This window comes from Balaenoptera borealis (genome assembly GCF_965194805.1).
Source record: "Balaenoptera borealis genome assembly, chromosome: 2".
In the NCBI taxonomy this organism is placed as follows: domain Eukaryota; kingdom Metazoa; phylum Chordata; class Mammalia; order Artiodactyla; family Balaenopteridae; genus Balaenoptera; species Balaenoptera borealis.
In genome coordinates this window covers 153,617,322-153,634,639 of record NC_138867.1, presented here as the reverse complement: position 1 = coordinate 153,634,639, position 17,318 = coordinate 153,617,322, and the positions used below count along the sequence as shown (strand labels likewise).

General features: G+C 50.7%; 1 protein-coding gene across 2 annotated transcripts in view; it reads right to left on the bottom strand.

The window, feature by feature from the left end:
- The window catches only part of WWC1 (WW and C2 domain containing 1), a 148,903-nt gene that overhangs the window by 17,317 nt on the left and 114,268 nt on the right, over positions 1 to 17,318 (bottom strand). For both annotated transcript variants that reach the window (XR_014241062.1, XM_082378755.1), the window contains exons 11-17: positions 16,391 to 16,926; positions 12,752 to 12,860; positions 12,270 to 12,350; positions 11,514 to 11,600; positions 10,104 to 10,296; positions 4,704 to 4,856; positions 3,973 to 4,064 (exon numbers count right to left, since the gene is read on the bottom strand). Coding sequence is in view for 1 of the 2 variants with exons in the window: in XM_082378755.1 (XP_082234881.1) it covers positions 3,973 to 4,064; positions 4,704 to 4,856; positions 10,104 to 10,296; positions 11,514 to 11,600; positions 12,270 to 12,350; positions 12,752 to 12,860; positions 16,391 to 16,926 (1,251 nt within the window). In the remaining variant the exon portion in view is untranslated. The remainder of the gene's footprint in view (positions 1 to 3,972; positions 4,065 to 4,703; positions 4,857 to 10,103; positions 10,297 to 11,513; positions 11,601 to 12,269; positions 12,351 to 12,751; positions 12,861 to 16,390; positions 16,927 to 17,318) is intronic.

Genomic DNA, 17,318 nt, shown 5'->3' with positions numbered 1-17,318 from the left:
GAAGGAAAAAAAAAAACAAAACCCTCAATTGTAAAGAGAAAAATAATTAGTCACATCTTTGCACCCTTTGGGAAAGTGCCCAAAAATAAATAAATAAAAAATTTAAAATATATATCTGATAATATGAAGTGAGGGTTTGGGAAAAAGGCATATCCCCGTGGGGAATGTTAATTAGAGCAGCCAATTTATACTCTGAAGTCAATTTAGCAGCATCTGCTAAAACAAAACATGTACATATTCTTGATTAAATACTCGTCAATTATATTGTATCAGAGAGGATGTAGCTTTAGGGGTACTCTCAATCACTGCTGGTGGAGCATTTACTAGGACAATCTTACTTGAGAATGATTCTGCAGTGCCTGGTAAAATATAAAACACGCATGCCCTGGGACTCAGCTAGGCCACTTCTCAACCTCTGTCCTAGACAAACACACACAAGTCCCCGAGGAGGTAAATACAAGGGTTTTTCACTCTAGCATTGTTTGTGATTATATTCTTCTATATTTTCTAATCCTCTAAGAGTTTTGTTTTGCTTGTGGATCTTAAAAAAAGATCGAGTCTTCTGATTATATGCACTAAAGAAACCTAAACAAATAAAAGGAGGGAGTAACAATGGCACCCTCCTTTGGGCCTTGGGTGCCGAGAGGGAAGGAGAGGAGATGAGAACGGAGGGCCAGTCTCTGGAGCCCTCCACTCCAGAGCTGAGCGGGCACAGCAGAGCTAGTTAACATTCCAGGACCAAAGGAAGCCTCCAGTCTGGGGGGAGGGGGCTGCAGATGGATTTACCCCAGTATAGCAGCTCTGGGATTCCCAGCCCTCTTTGTAAGTCAGTGTCTGGGGAAGTTTGAATGGCAAGGGGTGGGGAGAGAGGGGGCCACAAAGGGAGAGAGAACAGAAGGTGGTTGCTAGGAGATGGCGTGAAAAGTCTCAACATAAGCTTGGAATTTGGCGGAAACCACTGATCTTGTGCCAGGGTTTTGGAAGACAGGTCCTGGGCCTATTTCCGGCATCAGACCTTTGCAGTGTGCCAGAGAGAAGGAGAGAGAGGGAGAGAGAGGGAAGAGGGAGGGAAAAAGACAGGAGAAAGAGAAAGGCGTGGGGGGGGGATGGAGGGAGGGAGGAGGGAGGAAGAGAAAGGGAAGGAGAGGAGAGAGAGAAGGAGGTGGGGAGGGAGGGAAAGGGAAGGAAGCGGGAAGACACAGATGGAGTGGGACAGAGGAGGAAAGAGAGAAACTGAGACCATTTAGAGAGAATCCTAAAACGTACAAACATACAAAAATTCAGGAACCTTGCCCTATTCTTTATCACATGGAGGAAGAGAAGAGGAAGAGAGGGGCCAGCCTGTGGGTCAAATCCAGCCCACTGCCTGTTTCTGAACAGTGCAAGGTCCAAGCTATGACTGGTTTTTATATTTTTAAATGGCTGAAAAAAAAATCGAAAAGAGAGTGAAATTTCATGGTGTGTGCAAATGATGTGAAATTCAAATTTCAGTGTCTGTAAATGAAGCTTCAATGACAGAATCACGGTGGTTGGTGTAGGGACCGTCTATGGCTGCTTTCACACTACGATGGCAGAGTTGAGTGGATATAACAGAGTCCGTATGGCACACAAAGCAGACATTTTCTATCTGGCCCTTTCCAGAAAACACCTGCTCACCCCTGGAGTAAAAGATACTAAGGAAAGACTTCGTGTGAGACCAAACATATAATCTAGGGCTGTAACAGAAGAGTCACTGAGTGCTTCCTGTGAGTAAAGGTCTGTGTTAAGTGCTCAGCATGCGTAAGTTTTTGAGTCTACAAAATTCCCCATGTGTAGTGGCTTTTTTTTTTTGATTTTTATTTATTTATTAATTATTTTTGGCTGTGTTGGGTCTTCGTTTCTGTGCGAGGGCTTTCTCTAGTTGCGGCGAGTGGGGGCCACTCTTCATCGCGGTGCGCGGGCCTCTCACTGTTGCAGCCTCTCTTGTTGCGGAGCACAGGCTCCAGACGCGCAGGCTCAGTAGTTGTGGCTCACGGGCCTAGTTGCTCCGCGGCATGTGGGATCTTCCCAGACCAGGGCTCGAACCCGTGTCCCCTGCATTGGCAGGCAGATTCTCAACCACTGCGCCACCAGGGAAGCCAGTGGCTATTGCTTAAATCTATATTTCACAGATAGGGAAACCAGGGTTAGAGCCTGGTTCTCAGCCCAGGCTTCACCTTAGAATTACCCACGAAGCTTTTAAACTTACTGATGCTCAGGCCTCACCCAGCCCTAGAATCCCACAGGGAGTTGGATGAGTGAGACTCCAAATTCACATCTGTCTGGATTCAGAGCACATGCACTTAAGTACAACTACACACACTTCCTCCAAATGGCAAGGTTCCTAGGCTGTGCTCATTTCCAGCTGGTAGTTACCCGTGTTGCTCCTCGATTTACTGCTAAGAATCTCTGCTGTTTCTTGCTTGTCTACTACGAGCTTTGCGCTTTCACTTCATCAGTGGCCTTTCCTTCAGTCCCTTCTGATAACCCCACACAGTCGGTGTGATGTCCCCACTTTTCAGCTGAGGATCAGACAAGGTCAGAACGACTTGCCTAAGAGTGGGTGCTCTTGAGGGCGAGGGCAGGGACTGGGAGGAAGCATGTGTGGGCTTCCGGAGAGCCGCTGATGCTCTGCTTCTCGATTTGGGCACTGGATTCACGGGTGGTTTTGTTTCCGAAAATTCGCTGAGCTGTACACTTATGTCAACCTTTCTGTATGTACATTATGTTGCAATACAAAGATTAAAAACGCTTTGCCTAAGGCTACACAAAAAAAGATGAAGCTAGGATTTGAACCCCAGTCTACATCACTGTTTCCTAAAGTGTGTCATAAGACCCTTCTGTGGGTAAACAAGGGACTAAAGAACACTGATCACACAGCGAGAAAGCTGTGTCCTGTTCACTTCTCCTTCAGACCTGTTTACATCAAGGAGGAAGTCTCTCTTGGGCAGTAGCATGTCTTTAACATTGCTGAAACACTGACTGACCTTCCTTTTTAACAACGGGAGAGGAGACCTTAGTCTTAGAACCTTAGCAAGCAATATACCCATCTAGACTTGAATACTCTTGTTGTATTTTCATTACATTTAATCTTCCACAGTTACCTTCTGAGGCAGACTTGGCTCATGGCCTACTCAATATCCATTCCTACTTTCTTCCTTAGTAACAGAATCCTGAATTTTGTACCGAGTAAGAGACCTCATTTCCCAGTCTCCCTTGCAGTTAGGTAGGCCAAGTAGCTAAGCTCGGCCAATGAGAAGCAAGTAGAAATTGCTGGGTGGGACTTTCAGGAATGCTCCTTGGTTACAAGGCACGCAGGAAGACTCTGTTGTCTTTCCTATTTCCTGATGCCTGCCTGATGGCTGGTGACTCTGCAGCCATTCTGCGCTTAGCAGCCTTGATGATGGAGGTCACACCTAAGGCCAGCAAAGTAGAATGAGAGAAAGAGCCTGGGTTCCCAGTAACATCGTGGGGCTGACAGACGTGCCCTGGAATGCCTTTTTCCAGTCTTCTTTTTAAGTAACAAAGAAGTAAACTTCTATCTTGTTTAAGCCCATTATTTCTGCTCTCTGTTCCTAGCAGTCAACTGCAATTCCTTACTGAGGAATCTTCAATTTATGGCAAATTATACTTATTTCCACTTCTAGTAATATAAAGCTTCCTAAGAATTTCTTTTTTTAACCAAAATAAATGTAAGTTCATCAAGACAAACACTAGTATTAGATGTGAACTAGCATGAGTAATTCCTGGAACACAAAATGACAAACTGGGAAGGGATTTTTGGGAACTACTGTACCAGACTATATACTGCCTTTTTGCCTGTAGAGAAGCCATGAGGAGAGAGGTTCTCCATTTTCACAGAGGAACACTTCTGTTGGTTGCCCTGGTATTTGGGGATCTCATCCTTGGGCTCAGGTCCGAGCCAGGTCAGTTCCCAGGGGCACCCTCACTTACCAGCTGTCTTCCAGGGTCTGTGTGCTGCTCCTTCCCTCCTGCCTCTTCTCCAGCTCCACGGCTGTCTGTTCCAGCAAAGCAGACACGGCATCCTGCAGAGACAAAGGCTGATGGGTCCATCTGTACACCATGGGCATAGCCCCACCCGGCAGGAATCAGAGTGTGTCACCCTCCCAGTGAACGGAGGGTAAAACTGAAGACCAGAGTGGGTAAGCGTCTTGCTGTAGAGTCAAATAAATTGGAAATACAGTCCTTAGTTCTTCTAACTGGCAGTTCTCTGGAGAATAACCTCTGCATGCACAGACAGAGTATGGAAGACAGCCAAGTTTAGTGTTTGGGTGAGACGGAATTATAGGTCTCCGGCTGTAAGGAGAGCATGGTTTAGTCAGGGAGACCATCCCATAGACCATCAATAACAAAACAATCTGGGAAGGACTATGAGAGAGGTAAGTACTGGATGTTTGAGAACAGAGGCATGGTGGCAAAGCTAGCTTGGGGGCTGTATTCAGGGAAGGCTTCCTAGAGGAAGAGTCTTCATACTGAATGGTGTCTATGGTGAGGAAGCCTGTGTGACTTTAGGAAATTATTTAATGTCTCTGAGACTCAGTTTCTTCTAATAATTACTCCACCTCTGATGTCCAGCCATCTCCAATTCAGGGAGAGGCTTTTCCTTCCATCCAGCCAGGTGCCGCATGTGCAGGAGAAGGGTGCAAAGCTGTGGCCCAGCTCACCGTGCTTTCAGGTCCTGGCATGGGGGCCATGGCTCCCGCTGGTTTGGGCTCCCTGCTCTGTTTCTTCAAGTATTTGTAGCTCAGGAGGTTGTACCAGCGAGTCGACCTCTCCCCGGACCGGCAGACCTCAGCCAGGCTGATCTGGGCGCCTCCCTGTGGAGAATGGGAAAAAAAGCACAACCAGGGGGTGACAAGGTATTCTGGGGGCAGTATGCAAAACACCACTCCAGGTGAGACAGAAGCTTCCTGGGAGGAAGAAATGGCTAGGTGCTAATCATTTTCCAATAACTCACTTGTTCACTAACTTATTCTTTCATTGAGTTGTATGGGGTCTTTAAATATTTATCAGATACATGATTTGCAAATATTTTCTCCCATTCAGTAGGTTGCCTTTTCATTTTGTTGATGATTTCTTTTGCTGTGCAGAAGCTTTTGTTTGAGGTAGTTCCACTTGTTGATTTTTGCTTTTGGTGTCAGAGTCAAAAAACATCATGACCAGGACTGATGTCAAGGAAAACAACTCAAAGCTCCAGAAACAGGGGACTGGAGGCGTAAACTGTAATATATCTATAGGGTGGAATATTACATAGCTATGTACAAAAAATAAGGAAGATCTCTAGGTAGTGATGGAGAGAGTTCTCCAGGCTATATTAATTCCAATAAGATAACAGTCAATTTTAGGCTGGCTCATAGGCGTGAATGGTCTACCTCAGTAAACTGGATGCACTCTGACGGCATTTATGCATTTGTTCATTCATTTACTCAACACACACCCATTTTCCCAGTAGCCTCTGTGTGCCAGGCACTGTTCTGGGTGTTGGGGATATGGAAGGATTTAAGGCAGAGAAAAATCTCTGCCCTCATGAGCTTCCATTCCAGTCTGGGGGAATCAGATAATCAATAAGTAACTTCTATATTGTGTCTCATAGTGTCTAAGATGCCATCGATTATAAAGTGTATTATTATTTCATGTACCACAAAGAAAGAAAAATAGTTGCCAATTAGACTATGACCTGCCATCTAGTATACACTGCATCTTGATCTCACAGATGATAAAATGTGAAAATAACATGTACCCTAATACCTATGATATAGAGAAATATTAGGTGATGTAAAGTGCTGCAGAGAAAATAATACAGGGAAAGTGGAGAGGAGGGGGTAAGAGAGTGGAGGGGGCAATGTGATTTTAAATAGGGTGGAAGGAAGTTGTCACATAGAAGGTGACATTTGGGTTAAGATCAGAATGAGGCAAGGGAGTGAGATTTGCCCATCAATATCCGGGAGAAGAGAATTCCGGTTAGAGAGGACAGCAGTGCGAAGCGCTGGGGAAGGGGGCGTGCGGGTGTATTCAAGGGGCAAAAGGAGGCTGGGGAAGAGTCTTGGGGATAAAGTCCAAGAGATGACAAGGAGCAGACCCTGGAGGGCCTGGGGGGCCAGGCAAAGGCCCAGGTGTTGACTCTGGGTGGAGACAGAAGCCATCCTAAGGCTTCAAGTAGAGGAGTGGCATGCAGTCATCTGCAATTTAATAGGATGCCCCTGGCTACCGTGTTGAAAGGAGACGAAGGGCAGCAAGAACAGAAGCAGGCGGATCCAGTGGGGGATTCTGCAACCACCGGGCGAGAGGTGGTAGTAGGTCAGGAGCACAGAGAGAAGTGGTTGGAATCTGGGGATCTCCTGAAGGCAGAGCTTCCAGGAGGTCCTGAAGGATTGGAGGTGGGGTATGAGAGGAAGAATGGAGTCCAGGATGACCCTGATGTCTCTGGCTTGGGCAGTGGAAGAATGGGGTTGCCTTCAGCTGAGACAGTGTAGACGTGGGAGGAAAGATCAGGGGCGTGCTTGTGGACACATCACTGGTGATGGCTACTGGACATGCAAGAGGAGATGTGGATTCTGGCAGTGGACATACAACGCCGAGATGAGTGGAAAGGCCCTGGCTGGCGCCATCACATGGGATGGTGTTTGAAGCCAGGGGATAGGTTGAGATCACCGAAGCAGTGCACGCAAGTAGAAAAGGGGAGAGGAGCAAGGCCTGAGCTCTGGGGCCTTCAAACAGAGAGAGGTCAGGGAAATGAGCAAGAATCTACAAAGGAGACAGACAGAGAAGGCCAGTTATGGGGGAAGAAGGCCAGGAGAGCGAGGGGTCTGGGAAGCCAAGTCAGGGCAAAGGATGTTGAGGACGATGGAGTGAGCAATTGTGCCAAACGCTGTAGTCAGGCCAAGAGGGACAAGGACGGAGAGCCGGCCACCGGATTTAGCAACAAGGAGGTCCCTGATGAGCACACTTCTGGTGCAACGATGAGGGCAAAAGCCCACGTGGACTGAGATACAGAGGGAATACACACACCTCTTTCACGCGTTGCTAGAGAGCAAAGGAAAGAAATAATGTAGTAACTGGAGGAAGAAATGGGGTTAAAAAAATTTTTTTTAAAGCAGGGGAGAAATAACAGGATGTTGGCATACTGATAGGCCAGATCCAGTGAGGAGGGAAAACTGGAGACACAGGAGAGAGCAAAAGAGTACCGGTTGGCGTGATGCCCTTGAGAGAGGATGGCCCTAGATGGGAGTGGGGAGGGCCCATCCTTAGCTCCGGGAAGAACAGCAGAGCCCACGAGGACAGGTAGATGCGGTGTGGCAGCTGTGGGGTTCCTTCTACTCTTCCAGAACTGGGTGTGAAGGGAGGGCCTCAGCGGAGGGAGAGTAAGGGCGAGGAGAGAGGAGAGGATAAGAATTTGTCACTGAGACAAGCAGGAGAGTAAGTGGTCCAGGGAGACACAGTATAAACGCTGGGCAGCAAGAGGGCTCACGAGAGGTTCGTGACCACGATTTTAAAATGACACCGCAGGGCGGTGGTGTGTGCGCTTTGCTCCAACTGCACGGGCGGAGAGGAGGGGAGGGTTCACTTTGACGGGGCTGGGTTTTTGCCAAGTGGGGATGGCATAGTGAGAAAGGGGCAAGGGGGCGGTTGTGATGAGACATGGGATATGAGTGGGGCCTGGACAGGGGGCTGCCTTTACAGAACGTGCACAGTCAGGGCTTGAGTAACCAGGACCCGGCTGGAAAGCCTGTGACTCCTGCGATGCCACCCTAAAGCATTTGGTGGAACTGTTGCCCACGATATTGGGGAAGGCAGTATTCATCCAAACCCATAATCCAGTAGGATAGTGTGATGATGACGCGTCAAGATGCTGGAATCCTTGTTCAAATCCAGACTTCTCTACCTACTTGCTGGATGACCTGAGCCGGTTAATTAGCCTTTCTGGGCCTTGATCCCTTATCTGTCAGATGGAGATAATCCTAATATTGCTTCCCAGGGCTGTCATGAAGATTAAATGAGATACTGCACACAAAGTTCTTAGCCCAGTACTAGACACGCAGACACTACTCAGGATGGGTACTATTGTCCTTGCCCGGCTGGTTAAATGGCTCAAAACAGACCAGGGATTCCACAAACCCAGCAGTGAGGGGAGACCGTGCGTGGGAGCCAATGGCCCTTCCTCCTCTTGTCTCGCTTCCTTTCCTCCTCCAGCCACCAAAACACAACAGCCTAACACTCACGTCCCCACGGGACACGGGAACGGAGGCTTCCCATTGGCCATGGACGGAGACAAGCCACGGCGGGATGAGCGCTTTGGCTGCTGCCATGGCAACCAGCAATGGCCAGACATCAATTAGGAAGGAGGAATAAAAGGCATCCAATTAGGAGAAGAACACAGGATTGAGTCTCTTCTCATTTAGGAATGCTCGGGGCGAAGGAAACGCTTCACTGGAGGAGGCTGGATTCGTTTATTCATTTTTATTTTAAAAATTCTTTCCTTGGGGCTTCCCTGGTGGCACAGTGGTTAAGAATCCACCTGCCAATGCAGGGGGCATGGGTTTGAGCCCAGGTCCGGGAAGATCCCACATGCCATGGAGCAACTAAGCCCGTGCACCACAACTACTGAGCCTGCGCTCTAGAGCCCGCGAGCCACAACTACTGAGCCCGCGTGCCACAACTACTGAAGCCCGCGCGCCCAGAGCCCGTGCTCCGCAACAAGAGAAGCCACGGCAATGAGAAGCCCGCGCACCACAAGGAAGAGTAGCCCCGCCCGCGGCAACTGGAGAAAGCCCGCGCGCAGCAACAAAGACCCAACTCAGCCAAAAATAAATAAATTAAATAAATAAATAATAAGTAAATAAAAATTCTATCCTTTTATATATATACACACACACGTGTGTGTGTGTCAGTATCTGTCTATCTATCTATATATAGGTAGATATATATATATATATATCCTTTTTTTTTTTTTTTTTTGGCTGCACTGTGCAGCTTGTGGGTTTCTCAGTTCCCCAACCAGGGACTGAACCCAGGCCACGGCAGTGAAAGCCTGGAGTCCTAACCACTGGCCGCCAGGGAACTCCCTGGAGCCTGGATTTGGAAAAGCTTTCCGCTCCATCCTTCAGCAGCACCCACCCTGCCTGCCAAATCCTGCAGTCACCATCCCACCCGGGGGCTCCAGGGAGCACTGTGCTGGCGCACAGAAAACCTCCAGGGTCTGACACGGGTGGACCTGCCTGGGCTCTAACTCTGTTCCTGCCACTTCCTGACTGTGTGACCTTGGGCAAGTTCTTTGTGCCTCGGTTTCCTCACTGGTGTGACAGTTACCTATTTTATAAGATTGTGGTGAGGATCAGCAGAGATAACACACGTAAGGAGCTTAGCTCAGAGCCCACCATATAAATTGCATCCAACTGGCACAAGCTACTGCATTCCTGTGAGCAATAACAACAACATAAATGGCAATGACGCTGTTATGAACCCTCGCCAAGCAGGAAAGGGATGGGAACTGATTTCCCGTGAGACCTAGTGTGTGCAGAAACTTTGCTTTACATCCTTGCTACGGGCACCAGCAGTACTGGCATCACCTGGGAGCCTGACAGAAATGCAGAATCTTGCTGCCTGCCTGCCCAGACTTGCTGACTCAGAATCTGCATGTTAACCAGAGCCGCAGGTAACCTGTGTGCACGTGAAAGTTCGAGAGGCACTGCTTTAGTGCTTCATTTAACCCTCAGAGAACCACCTGTGAGGTAGCCAGTGTTAGCTGGTTTTACAGATAAGGAAACAGACAGAATTAAAGAGTCTTAGGCCACACGGTGGGGAAGGCTGGTGACTCAGCCTCAGGCACAAGGGATGTGGCGCTGCAATTCCACGGCAGAAAAAGGAGCTCCCCGCTGCCCCTTCCCCTGCTCTCAATAAGTCTGGGAACAACGCTGTTCATCTGTGGAAGAGCCCCTGCCTAGAACCCAAGAAGGGCTGGGCTGATAGCACAAGCTGTGTTTCTCCAAGCCTTCTTCCTGAAGTGCAAGGTGGACCAATCCCCAGAAGGACAGAAGGCTGCACAGATAGACAGACACAGCCCTCACCAGGCACGCCTCCAGATGGCTCCTGTCGGTGGCGCAGACATCGACTCTTAAGGTCTTCTGGTGAAGGGCTGGGTAGGACATGGACACCCAGAACACCTCGTTGAACACCAGGGTGTCCGAGGCGTCCAGAGGCCGGGTCCGGAACAGGCAGGTGGTACTCTCGGAGCAGGGAAGGATAGCCACGCGAATGTTCCTAGAGGGACAGAAACACAGGAAAGCCTGGGTCAGGTCAGCCCAGGTCTGGGGCTCAGGTGTTAGGCTAAACGGCTGCTGCAAATCCCCAAGGAAACAACAGCGGACAAGAGTTTGTAATTTCTCCAGTAGTTATGCAGTTATTCATGAGGGATGCATAAGGGCCCCAAGGACAATGTGCTGCTTTTCCTTCTACTGAATCCCCTAATCGTGAGGCCCTCAAAGCTTGTGGAGCCTGAGGCCAACGGTGTGCAAACTGCTGTGAACAGAAGGATCCGACAGGCTGCTTGTTAACACTGAGGAATACTCATACAACCGCTGGTAGGAAGGCAAAATGCCACAACTCCGGCGGAGGGGAAGGTGACAATCCTAACAGAAGTACATATGCATTCACCCTTTGACCCAGACAGCTGGCTTCTAGGCACAGATACTGCTGCACAAGTACCAATGAGTTACAGAGAAGGTTATTCATCCCGGCCCTGTTTGTAACAGCAAAGACTGCACACAAGTCCAGTGTCCCATCTTGTCTTCCTTCTGTTTTGCCTGTTTTCCGGCCTGCCTTCCTCCTTCCCACGTGTCACACCCCAGACGCTGGCTGGGTGCAGGCCACAGAAATATAAGCTCCTGCTGCTGCCCTCAAGGCCTACGGTCTAGCAAAGGAGGAACATGTAGGCAGACGAGCTCAATGCAACATAAACCCGGTCCGCACAGGACCGAGCTGGGAGGCTGGGAGGCAGACAGTGCCGGTCTTTGCTGTATCATCAACCGTAAGGTAAACACCCATCACAACCTGCCAACAGAAGCACAGTGATGGGAGCCGGCTCTTCAGAAAGGCAGGCCCGTCTCTTTCTGCGTGGAATATTCGAGCTTAGAGCAGATAAAAGGGGCCGTGACTTTCCTCTTCAGCAGGCTTCAAGTTTACAAGGGCAGAGGTTTGCGCGCCACCCCTTCCTTAGTGCTGGCGCCTGGCAGGGGCTCAGGACGCATATGTGGAAGGTCTGAAGCTGTCTGGAGCGCTCCTGTTTAGAGCGAGCGTGTTTGCTACCCTGCCTGCATCCACGTTCACGGCACTGACACTGTGCATCACGGTCATGTGCACTAAGTGCCCACAGAGGTTTACGGGGCCTGTTGTTGGAGCAGAACAGAGCAGGAGAGTGTCCCCTGGGATGGGCGCAGAGCGGGAGAGGATAATATACAGCCCATCAGCTACACACTCACACTTTCCGGTCTTGCTGCAGCAACAGAGCAGAAAGGTTGCTCAGCTGGATGATTAATATTGCAAACTGCTTATTCTTCTCATCATACCTGAAATGAAAAGGGGGCATATGGAGCACCTGTTAGTAACACATTTATCTCTCTCTCCCTTGATAGTCACAGAGGCGGCTGCTGGCTGCTCTGGGGACTGCGGTGAGCTGGGGAGCACAGGCCCCATGTTTGCTGCCAGGCAGGGACGCAGGTCCAGAGCTGTCGGTCTGAATGTTTAAAGAGAAGCCAGAGGTTGTATAAAATTTCCTGATGTTTAAACACTGGCACTTAATTCCTATTTTAAAAAATATTGGGGCCAACCTGCATCAAGAGAAAACGGTAAGAAATCTGGGCTGCAGCCCCCAGGGGTTGACTTCGGTCCAGGTGAGATGATAAGACAAAAGCCGTGGCAACAACGACCAAACAGGCCAAAAGGCAGGAGGTCTTGGTCCCTGCCTGGCTCTGTCACTGGCCAGCTCAGTGTATCCGGGCAACTTAAAAGGTCTTCAAACCTTGTTTTTTCTCTTTTGTGAAATGGGGAACTGGGAGGCATGGAAAGAGATTCCCCCCCCCAACCCCCTTTAGTTAGGAGCCCACAGCTGTCAGCAGGTCCCGCTGGTTCTGCCTGCCTCGCTGGGCAGCTGTGAGGGTAAATGCTGGGGACGCTGCAGGCCAGGAGGAGACCCTGCACAGACCACGCCCCTCTGTCCCGCCCTCCCTGCCACTTACTTCAGGGCGATCTGAACCCGGGTTGCACCCACTACTTCTGACTCGTCACTGTCAAAAGCAGCGGCTTCTGAGGCACCCAGTCTGGAAAGCAACACAGGAAAGAAAGAGGGTCAGGCTTCCCTGTAGTGACCAGGGGCCAAAGTCATTTTCCAGAGACGGGGTTCTCTCTGGGAGGGAGCAGCTGGGTCCTCAAGGAGGAAGGTTTGGGTCTGCTCAGCCTCCCTGTGGACCCTGCCTGCCCACAACTACTCCGGATCCCTCTCTTGAAGCAGCAGCTGCGCTTTCTCTAATACTTGCTCCTCTAGCCATACACCCTTAACGGCAATTGCGGAACTAGCAGTCTCCCAAATGGGAAGCATCTCCAGCCCCGGGAGGAGGAGCTCTGGCTGCTACTTCAGCACCGCCCTCCTGTGGGTCCCTCCCACACACCTGAGCAGGCCCGGGCCTTGCATACTCAGAGTTCCCAAGACTCAGGGACCCACCTCTGCACGGAAGCCTCATACACACCACTGTCCCCGGCCACGGATTCATCCGACACGGCAGCTGAGACACAGGCCACTTTCAGGTCGCACCCCTGAGCCTTATTCGCAGCTGGAAGAAGAGAGGAAAAAAGGAAGGATGGCAAGGCAGGGTTTAGAAATCAGGATACTGTCGTCACAATACATCTTTTGATGCCCTCACTGTCCTAACATGGTCCCGCCAAAATCCAGCCACCTCTGCACTTGACAGCGAGGTCCTGCCTTTTTTTGCGGTGAAGGAAAGGGTAGCATGTGATTCTGTGTTTAACGTCTCAGACTCCAGAGCCAAACCACCTGGGTTCAAGTTGCAGTTCTGCCACATACTGCTTCATGACAGTGGGACACTGATTTACTCCCTCTCAGCCCTGCATTCCTCATCTGTAAAATGGGGATAATAATACCTGCCTTGCAGGGCTGTTGGGAAGACTGGATGAGATGATATAGGGAAGTCCTTAGTACAGAGACTGGTGCAGGGGAAGTGCTCTAGAAAAGTCAGTACCACCATCCTTAGTCACTACGACTATCATTCCCATCACTACAGTGATGTCTTCTAGATCGATCCCTACACACCTGGGGCAAACAGCCCCCGGACCCTTGGGAGGGGCAAGAGGAGAAAGAAGGGAAGGACTTAAGTACCGGCTGTCCTACTCGCCCATCCCATTCCATTCCTAACTCAGCCCATCTCCCCTGCCCTTGATAGAGGCCCTCAGAAGTCTCTACCCGGGGCTCAGACCCAAGCATTCAGCACACACTGCACATTCCTTCCTTCCCCAAGTAATGGGCGCTGACGGTGTGCCAGGTCCATTGCTAAGTTCAGAGCTACTAAGATGAACAGGACAGCTCCTGACCTCCACGCAGCAGGGGAAGGACAGATTCAGGAGCTTCAACCTCACAGCCAGCACTTCTGAGCACCCCTGTGTGCCAGGCACATGGGCGGGGGGTGGGCAGACAGGAGAAGGGGCTGGGGGTGGGGATGGTGACAGTGAGCCTGGGAGAAGCCAAGGGGCCATGTGGGCATGGCTTTCCCAGCCTGTGTCCCACATCTGCGGCTGCAGCCCTGGAGACCTCCTGCCTTCAGACCCACCCCTCCCCACCCTCCACTAAACCACTTAAGGAGATTAATTTGTCTGCTGACTGAACAGTGGCACTAATCGCATAACCTGCTTAGTGTCTGGGCTCAGCCTGGCATCAGCTGGCAGCGGGGAAGGCTTCTGGAGGTGGCATGCAGAAACGCCGACCTGAGACGCGAGCGGGCTCTGGCCCCCAAGCTGCACGGATGTTGTGGCAGAAGGCGGGGGGATGGGGGCTGCTCCCTGCACTCGGTTGGGGTCCCAGCATCCCCGAGCCAGCTTATCACAGCCTTTAGACAGGGAGTGCCGGGAACGCTTCTTGAGCCTTGTTAGGGGTACCACCTGCACACCCCTCCTCTCCAGGGAACAATTTTCTGAAGCTTGCCACCGGCTGCAGTAGGAAGCCTGTTTTTATTTTTGTTTGAGGACACTCAGCAAGACTCCCTTCCCGGTGAGGGAGCCCCAGGGATCTCTGGGCTCCTCTTCCAAGGAAGCGGCTGGCACGCACCCAGCAGAGCCTTTAATTAACCGGGAAATCTCGTCGTTTCCCCCTTGCTCCCACTGGCCCTTGCACACGAAGGAATTGATAGCTCTGGGTGCAGCGGCAGCCCTCCCACCCATTCCCGGAACTGACGGCTGAAGTGGGTTGAGCTTCTAGCTGGCCTCACGGGAGCCAGGACCAGGAGCCCTTTGCCGACAGAGCTGGCACATGGCTCATTGTGGGTTCTGGGCAGGTGGTCCTGGAGCCAGTCCTGACTCTACCGCTTCACAGCAGTGACAGTGACCTTGGACAAGTCACTTAACCTTGCTGAGTCTCATTCCTTTCAGTCTGTAAGATGAGGATAATAATAGCACCCACCTCATAGTGTTGTTGTGAGGCTTACGTGAGTAAGTACACCTAACGGTGCCTGTTATCTTGCACACCTGAACTTGATAAATCACCCTGCTCAGTCCTGAGCTTCATACCGTAGGCATGATGGCATCAGCGAGCACCAGGAGTGTCTTAGGAATAAATACACAGAGCTGCCTCATGTCCTAAGGGGAGCGTGATGATAAAGAGATTGGGCTCTGGGGTCAGAAAAGCCCAGATTCCAATCCCTGCTTCCCCACCTGTTGGGGAAGCACCTCTCTGAACCTCTGTTTCCTCATCTGTGAAATGGGTATAACGGAAGTAACCTATTTCATCATATAAAGCACATTGCTCACCACATAATGCACCCCAATAAATTTTAACTATTATAATTTATTATGTGGTTGCTGCTAAAGATAAAAGATTTTTCTTGTAATAAATCTTTGCTGTCATCATCAGCATCCGACCTGAAGCTGATGATGACAGCTTCCGACCTGAATCTCAGTCCGCACCATAATGCTCTCTTCTGACCCCATGCAGAATGGGAGTCATATCATTCCCTGGCTTCAAACAGTCACACGGATCCTTGCTGCAATGAGGGTAAAACGTAAGCTCCTTACCTTACACAACCCGTACTCTGCCCAACTCTCTGCCTTGTTGGTGATCTCCTCCCTCTGGCCCCTCTTGCAGCCCCTTGCTCCAGCCTCAGAGACTTTGTTCTTGCTTCTCCCAAGGCTGGCTCCCTCTCATTGCTCAAGCCTCCGTTCAAGTGTCGCCTTCCTTCACCACCCAATGTGAACTGGCAGCCCTAACCCAACCTGAAAGGCTCCATCACATGCCCTGTTTTATTTTCTTCCTAGCGCTTTTATTGATCTGCTTGTACAGTTATTGTCTGTGCCTTCATTTGCATGTAGGCTTCACGGGAACCAGGACCCTGTCTGTCCTCCACGCTGTATCCTTGTGACTAACCCACATGGCATATCAGCTGAATGAAAGAATGAATGAATCCATGTACACCCATCAGCACAGGACCTGGCATTTAGTTTCAGGAGGTACTTAATATCTGTTGCATGAATGAACCTACCATGGAAAAACCCTTCGCTCAAGACCTAGACCATAGTAAACACATAATAAATACCTACTGAATGAATAAATAAATCAATATACCATGTAAAGACCTGGCACATAGAAAGCAGTCAGTAAATGTTGCCCATAGGGGCTTCCCTGGTGGCGCAGTGGTTAAGAATCCGCCTGCCAATGCAGGGGATATGGGTTCGAACCCTGGTCAGGGAATATCCCACATGCCGCGGAGCAACTAAGCCCATGTGCCACAACTACTGTGCCTGCGCTCTAGAGCCCATGAGCCACAACTACTGAGCCCATGTTCCACAACTACTGAAGCCCGCACACCTAGAGCCCGTGCTCCGCAACAAGAGAAGCCACTGCAATGAGAAGCCTGGGCACCACAACAAAGAGTAGCCCCCGCTTACCGCAATTAGAGAAAGCCCGCGCACAGCAATGTAGACTCAACGCAGCCAAAAATAAAATAAATAAATAAATTAAAAAAAAAAAAACAAAAACGTTGCCCATAATCATCACTGGGGTCTGGAACTCGGACCCGAGCACAATTCCCACCCTCCTCCCTCCTGGAGGCTCCTGCCCCCAGGATGTGGTGCCCTCTACCTTGGCCCAGCGGCTTGCCCTCTGTTCCGGGTTCCTCCAGCCGGTACCTCTCCCGGGTGCTGTTGCCAAGGCTCAGTTCGCAAAGAGCGGCACTCAGCTCGGGGTCTTCAAACTCCAGGTTGCTCAGGAAGGCGTCTCCAGCTAGGAGGGGGTCAGTGATGAGGGGAGAGCAGGGCGGGGATGGGGAGGAGAGCGAGGAGCGGGGCGACAGGGAGGTCATGGACTTCGGAGTGCCGGACAAGGAGCGCAGGGCCTGCAGGCGGCCGCCCCCCTCTGCCTTCTGGGTCTTGGCCACCTCGTCCTCGTGGATGGTGGTGATGCAGCCCGAGGGCCGGAAGCCCGTGGCCCCCTCCAGGAGCAGGAATTCCACCTTGCTCTGTAGTTCCGAGTCCAGCTGTTCGAAGGGGTCATAGTAGAGGTCGGTGAAGCTGGCCGAGGTGGAGGAGTCCAGGCTCGAGGCGGCCAGGGAGCCCCGGCTGGACGTGAGGGATCCGGGGCTGCTGCCCGAGGACAGGCTCTGCATGCTGCCAGAGAGGCTGGGGCAGGGGAGGGAGGGTGAGGACACAGAGTGGGTGGGCCGCCCCGAACTTCCCCCGAAAAGCACCACGTGCACTTAGAATGCACCATCTCATCAGACCCTCCTGACAGTCTCCAGGGCGGACCACGCATCCCCATTTCGCTAAAGAGGATATCCCGAGAAGGCCACATAATCAGGAGCTGGCAGGGCTGGGATTCGAACCCAAGCCAGCTGCCTTAAAAGTCCACTTTCGCCTCAATATCTTTGTTTCTCAAATCTCCACCAGCGGCATTCCATTTTCATATTTCTCCATATTTGAATCCAACCCCAAATAACACTGCTTAATATTTTCCTTCAACTCAACTCACTTTTTACACGTTAATATAATTTTCTTAAAAAGGAAACTTTATA